The sequence below is a fragment of the Triticum dicoccoides genome, chromosome 3B, assembly GCF_002162155.2.
Source record: "Triticum dicoccoides isolate Atlit2015 ecotype Zavitan chromosome 3B, WEW_v2.0, whole genome shotgun sequence".
Taxonomy (NCBI): Eukaryota; Viridiplantae; Streptophyta; class Magnoliopsida; order Poales; family Poaceae; genus Triticum; species Triticum dicoccoides.
In genome coordinates this window covers 396,805,809-396,813,033 of record NC_041385.1, presented here as the reverse complement: position 1 = coordinate 396,813,033, position 7,225 = coordinate 396,805,809, and the positions used below count along the sequence as shown (strand labels likewise).

Genomic DNA, 7,225 nt, shown 5'->3' with positions numbered 1-7,225 from the left:
TTGCCTGGTTTTATTTTGATTAGGATCCTATTCTATTGTTATGACTACAATGCCTAGGTCTACCAGACCAATGGGGGGAGGGCACAGAGTGAATGAGGGAGAGAGAGGAGATAGCTCGGGTGGTCCTGACCCGGTCGGAACGGATGTGCCCTAACGGCCATGAGCACGTGGGCCGTCAGCCATATTCAACGTGGACCTGACGGGCAAGCCCTACATGTCATAATCAGGCATATATTTTAACCGTTTGGTGACTGGGTCTTTTGGAATAGCCAACCAAATTTGTGATAGTTTTTTGAAAAATTAAGAAAAGTGGTGGGTTTTTTGTAAGCCTCCTGTAATGTGGTAGTTTTTTGCTATATACTCCCGCGTCAGGGCTAGCGATGCGCCGGCCGCTGCAGGTGGCTGGACCAGGGTACATGTCGTCGCCGGCGAGGCCACGACGGCCAAATCTCCAAACTTCCAAAGTCAGCATCTTGCTTGCAGCTTTGCTGTTTAAAAACGTTCTGTGCAGTCAGTTTCTGTGTTGCATAAGAAACAGGAAAGAGCCGTCGCGATGAAGATGAGGTATTTCGCATAGCCCTGCTCTGGCCAAGTCGAGGCCAAAACAAAAATTTGGCGACATTCCACATCTCCTTGTTCCTAGCCCATACACAAGTCGCTGCTGCTGCTAATAGTCGGGGGAGCAGAGTGACAATGGGAAAGAGCTTCGAGATGGATGTGCCTGCTGCACCCTGCAAAGGACAAAAAGTACCCGCGAAGGGCGACGAACAAACAATCAAAGAATTAACTCTGCTTTTTCTGTCTTATTAAAAGTATTCCCGGAACAGTGCTTTCCAAAGTCTCCGACAATTCAGTTTTTGGATAAGTTCAAAACACACTACAACTTGATTTAATTTCAACTTTCAACAGCATGGTCTGAATTTGCAGGGACTCTCAGCCCTGTCAAGACTTCTCGAGAAACGGAACATGGCACAGGCAGGCAAAATACTAGCACCTCCTTTACGGCTGCCTTGCCTTGGTCAGTGATCATTGTAGTGCGATTACAAAACCAGGATTCAGACGGCAACCAGTGGTGCACCGCAACTTCACAATGTACAGGTCGCATCCAGTACACTAACCTCCCTAGGAAAAATGCTATTGTACATTACACCTGAACGACTGGAACAACAGCTTATCACCACCACCGCAAGCGCCATAGCTCGGCTTACATCATCTCTATGCTAGAGATTAGCCAAAGGCATTCTGCTCTCAGCTTTGTGCCCGCTGCTTCTCCAGGCCTTGTTCTTGGCGAGCGGCGGAATCAAAGCATCTTCCAATTGTCATGTTGGACCTGGAATTCGGAAGAATGGATGGTCTAGAGCCTCTTGGGCAGTAAGGCGCTCTGAAGGCTCAAACCTTAAAAGACCATATAGCAAGTCCGCCAGTGATGCCTTTGAATGGTCAGCATTTCTCGCAACCAAGTCCTGAAGTTGCAGATATGTAAGCTGAGTTGCGATACGGTTATTTCCATATTGTAGGTTACATTCCCACACTCTCTCAGTCGTGAATTAAACTAATACTTCAACAAGCAAGCAGCACAGCACCTAAATATTCTGGATTAATTACAACTAAAAATATCATTACCAACGGACTGGATAAGTGGAACTTATTTACTTTTTGTATTTCCACTCCAACGAGCCCAAGAAAAACTATGTGTTAGAATTAATTATAAGTATGCACTACCGTACATAGTCTCAAACCAGTGGAAGAAGACTTATCTATACATGTGCAGTTACCTTTTTTTTTTGAGAAAGTCATGTGCAGTTACTTATGTAAGGCCCTGTTTGTTTGCGCTTATACTTCAGATTTTGCAGCTTTTCCACTTTGGCTTAAAAAATGCACAGGTTCTTTGAAAATTGGTAAAAAAGGGTGACCAAATAAAACTAAAAAGGAATAATCAGGGGAATCAAAACCTTTAGCCGGTGTAGTTTTCTGACTGCTCTGATGCTTTCTCTTGTAACAGCACCTTCAGGCCAATTTAGACGTGTCCCTCGCCTAAAATATTTCTGAGCTGATGAACTGCATATTCCAAGGAATACAATGACATCTGAGCATAAGTTACATGCAAGAATAAACAGAGAATTGGATGCAGTACTCAATAGCATATTATTAACTTAAGTGTTGCTATTTAAGCTTACATAATGATGTACAGAGATGTATGGAAGTTCGAAACAGATTTATTCTTCAATATTTTTTAAAGTGGCATTAGCAGAAACAACATAAATAAATAATATGTTTGGGAGAGCATCCCCGCATGTTAATATGTTCTGGAGAAACACCCCAGCAAATGCTTTCCAAATTTACCTTTACGAGCAACATCTACAAATCAATAACAGAAGAGATGCAAGCCAAAACTACTTCTGAGTAGCAAACCAGTGAACAACTATAAACCGTAGAACTTAGGGAACCACAGCCAAAAAAAAATGTGACTGCGTGTAAAAATAAAAGAAATATTTCTTTGCAGGTAGGACGTGCCAGAGTTCTTCAAAACATTTGATGCAGAAGATTTAGTGCAAAGGAGAAAGATATATATTTCACTCTCAAAAATATAACCAAAGGTTATCCCAGCATCAAAAGCTCCCACTTGTTGTGGGGGCCTGGGAAAGGGAATTATTAGGTTCTTAGGCAGCATTTCCCTTGTTTGATTTTTTAAGGATACTGACTCAAACCCTGGACTTCCAGGATACAAGTGGAGATACTGCCATTCTCTTGAGAAACAAGCCCAATAAGAGCATCTCCAATAGCTTGTCTATATGGATGTCTATACTTGTTTTCCACGACATGAGCCCAAAACAGGCGTCCAACAGCTTGTCTATATGGTCGTCCAAATATACACATCCTCTAAATCGACCTCGACAATGTCCACGCCTGGACAATGTGAAGGCGTCGTCTAAACTCAGCTGTAGTCATGATTTCTTTCTCTTCCCAGCAACGGCCCACCTGTCATGGTCCCTGTATATAGACGTTCTGATGCAAAACTGGATGTGTATATGAGGGAATCTTTTTAGACCATTGTCTATATGAATACATAGACATCCAAATATACACGTGCTATTGGAGATGCTCTAATAAGGGTTTGGTTCTAAAAGTAATCCTGGACCTCCAGGACACAGATGGAGATAATTTGTTTGTTAATGATAGCTCAACGAGAAATTAAAAAATGATAATCAAATTAACGGTATAAATACGAACCTAGCCTTCCGTATCATGTGCTCTGGTACGGGTCCCAAAACCCTCTCCATCATTGCTAGGTGTTCCAGGTTCTCATGTGTCTGAAACAATGCCTCCCCCTATAAACTTAGGTTAGGACCATATATCAAGGTAAAAGAGGAAAGACAGGCATCACAAGCAATCTAACCGAGCATAGCTCAACGAGGATGCAACCAACACTCCAAATATCACATGGCAAACTCCAGCCTAAGCCTGCCAAAGGAATATTCAGTAACATCAGAACTCAGGATTCCCCTCTGGGAGTAGAAACATTAGCCACTGCTACAGCAGTTGGTCTAACCACAAGGAAAAAGGAGAAAAGATGAGTTCTTATTCAACAAAGAAAGAACAGAGTTCAGTATAGTCAATATTTATCGGTAGTTCAGCACAGTAAAATAAGAGGATCATTGTGCAGGTTTCAGCTTGACATGTATAAAACGCACTGTACAATTTAGACCAATAAATACCCAACTGTATAACTATTCATGCAAGACTAGTCTCGTTAGGGCCAGAACCATCAAATATAGAGCTGAATATATTTTTAGACAGACCACTTTACAAGGACAAGATGTGCCATATTATCTGTTCAGCTAGTACATCAATCCTTCAATGTAATGCAATCTTCAGGGCATAATTACTGAGCATGTCCAAACTAGACTGTAACAAACCAACAGTACTAATCTATATCATAAAACCCAGTAAATATACCCCTCTTAAAAACACCTTTTTCCATCGTCAGAAGTGGATGGCCATCTATAAGATCTTACCAAGCAAAAGTACAAAAACACCTAGGAAAGAAGCAATTGAGCAAAGAAAAACACTGTCATATGCCCCAAAATCTTGGCATATTATATGAACCAACCAGTAGTTAAAAGTTAAAAGATCAATCATTGGATGTCTGTAGAACTGTAAATTTATCTTCCATCATTGTGCTAAACCGACCCTGCAGTCTAGCAGCTGCCAGTGCATGCAAAAAAGCAAGTGACTACTAGCTGCATATACTAACTTACTGACTAAAGAAGCTGTGATCCAACCTGGCTACTAGCTAAGTAAATAACACAAGGATTACATCTAACATAACCAACACTATTCTGGAAATGGCAAAACAGTTTCTCTTCTAAATAAGTTTTGTTATGTATAGATAAACAAGAGTATTAACTGGCATGCACCATACTTGGATTCCTAGGATTATAAACATTTTTTTTTCCTTTACAAGCATATAATTAAAAACACATAAACATACACCTCAAACAAGATGAAACATAAGAAAACCTTAAGAACAACCAATTTACCTAAGATTATTTCAGGTGCCCTGTAATGCCTCGTAGAAACAATCGAGGTATGTTCCTGATTATCAAAGGCAGTACTACCAAAATCTATCAGCTTTATGGCACTGGACTTTGGCAAGCACTTGAAGTGTATCTCATCTTGTGAATTCTTCTGTACAACCCCAAGTGATCATTCAAGATAACTGCTAATACTGTATGCCTAATTTCAAAATAGCAGATGGCTCACCACAAAATTGGTCGAGATTAGGTACCTTGGAACTTGGAACCTTTATATATTCGGAAGATACGAGGAGTATGTTTTCTGGCTTCAGATCAGTGTGAATAAGGCGTAATTCGTGCATATCTATTTTAGAAGAAAGGAAAAGATGGTCAAGCATGCCACTTGAAAGCAAGGGAAAAATGAATCTGCAACTGCCAAACTTGTTAAGAACGGATATGCAGAATCAAGCAATCACACACATGCTACAGATTCCAACAGTTGTCGTCCAAACTCCCGCACAAGTTCCACAGGGAAAGGTTGGTATCTATTTCTCTTTAGAAAATCATACAAGCTTGGCCCAAGCTTCTCAAATACCTGACAAAACCATTGATATCCATTGAATAAAATTATCTTTATTTTATTTCCATACCAGGCAACCTTCATGAGGAAAGAGCGAAGAAAAGCAACTGTTTTATAAGCATGCAAATCTTATTACGACTACATTATCATGTTATGTGTACCAGCATGAACATCTCACTTTGCACGAGTAAGAGGTACTGAGAGGGCTAGTAAAATTAACTGTTAACAAACAAGGCATATAAACAGGAATTCAATGCGCTATAGGAGGTGAATATAATAACTGACACTTGAAATCAAAGTGTAGAACTTGCTTAACTGAACAGAAGAAAATCAAACTTACAATGCAAATATGGTTGCGATAGTCAAACCATCTTTGAATTTGGACACAGCTGGCCATTAAAGAACATTCATCAAGTAAGAAATAGCTAAGAGTAAGGTTATAGAGATTATATTTGTTGGGACACTAACAGGGATCTGTATCTCTCATTTTCTGCAAGGCGATTGAGCACATCGATCTCAATCATTGCAGCATCCCGGTACTTCCGGATGCTTCGGACAACTTTTATTGCAACATATTCACGTGTTTCACGGTCCCAGCATTCCAAAACTCGGCCAAAAGTACCTATGAAAATCCAACTCGTGTCGCTCTACATTAGAGTAATAGCAAAAAAAAGAGAACTACAATAGAAAACATAATGAAGGAAACCCGAACCTTCACCCATTTTGCTCAAGATTTTGTCTGCATTGCAAAAAAGGAGATTGTCAACAAACAATAATGCATCACCAAGGTGTTCCCAGTTTCAACTTAGACCTATTGTCAAAAGGAGTACGTGTGCCAATCGAGTTTGTATGCTAATATAAACATAACATTTGAAAAATTAAAGGGGAAATTTGCTTCATCATCCCCTTCAGCTGAAAGCAGAATTAAAAAGTTCTATACAACAAGATAAAACAATCCAATCATTCATGCACGTTGTGGAGGTGAACCTTATCCATTTAAAAAACAACAACTAGGACAAGTAATTGCCGGTGCCTACCACCAGTAGTTACAAATTATTTATTACATAAACAAGTCTTTATCCATCTTTTTTTTCTAAACTATGTGCACATTGGCAAGCCTTTGTCCACCATGTTTCTCAAAATTAACATAAATAAGTATTTATATGCGTGCACAATAGCTCTAGGAGATAACAACAGGCCTAAGACGCGGGTGCTTACACCGACGGGTCAAGTTCTCGCCGAGATCAAACACGTAATGGCCGTCGCGGTCGTCATCCCGCCAAGGCGGCGACGCGCCACCCCTTGCTACCTGCAGCACCGGCGGCAGGGCCAAATCCAAGTTAGTGATAACCCGAACGCCCAAGCCCTAATCGCAGGCATAGTAACCAAAGTATAGGATCATTACCACCTCCCGCTCCGGCGGCGGGTCGCCGGCGCTGTCCAACTCTTGACGCGTGCGCTTCCGCGACCGCGACGACTCCATGGATTCCGATTCGATTGGGAGGAGAGAAACGGGGGAGAGAGAGAGAGAGAGACGGAGAAACCCTAGGGCGAGGCCGTGCGGGTGGGATGCGTGGCGGGCTGAGGCCCAACAGCGAGTGGAGTACGGGATAGATTGCCTGGTGGGCAGGACTGGGCTAAGTTTGGGATTTCGATTAATAAAGCTCAGTTTTTTTTAGAGGAAAGTATCATTTTCCCCCCGAAATCCTCTCTGATGGATCAATTTCCCCCCAAAGTCTAAAACCGGATCAATCAGCCCCTAAACTCTCCAAAACCGGATCAATTCTCCCCCATGGTGGTTTTGCACCAGATTTAGGTGGTTTTGACTAGTCTCCTTGCTGACTGGACATTGCTGACTTGGCAGATTTCAGGTGTTTTCATCGACTGGGGGAGCCGGTCGACCAATCGGCCCCCAATTCAGGTGATTTCGGTCCAACCTCCCTGTGCCGCGACGGCGTCAAGCACGCCCAACCTTGCGGCGACGGCGGCAAGCACGCCGGCGGCGTCCGCCGACGCCGCCATGGCGTCCGCCCTGCAGCCGGCCTCCACGCCGCCCGATGGTGAGTCAACCGCCCCCTTTCTTTCCCGTCGAAGTCATCTACTGCATGATCTTAGTTTAGGAGAAATT

General features: G+C 42.3%; 1 protein-coding gene across 1 annotated transcript; it reads right to left on the bottom strand.

Moving 5' to 3' along the window:
- Positions 1-849: 849 nt before the first annotated feature.
- Positions 850-6,706, bottom strand: LOC119276190 (serine/threonine-protein kinase AFC3-like). The gene is made up of 12 exons (XM_037557200.1): positions 6,503-6,706; positions 6,316-6,406; positions 5,810-5,836; positions 5,566-5,719; positions 5,438-5,486; positions 4,998-5,112; positions 4,790-4,881; positions 4,542-4,689; positions 3,398-3,462; positions 3,232-3,329; positions 1,953-2,058; positions 850-1,463 (listed from the first exon to the last, which is right to left on the bottom strand). Exons 1-12 carry the CDS (start codon positions 6,578-6,580, stop codon positions 1,320-1,322), a joined length of 1,167 nt encoding a protein of 388 aa, XP_037413097.1. The 5' UTR covers positions 6,581-6,706; the 3' UTR covers positions 850-1,319.
- Between the last annotated feature and the right edge of the window lie 519 nt (positions 6,707-7,225).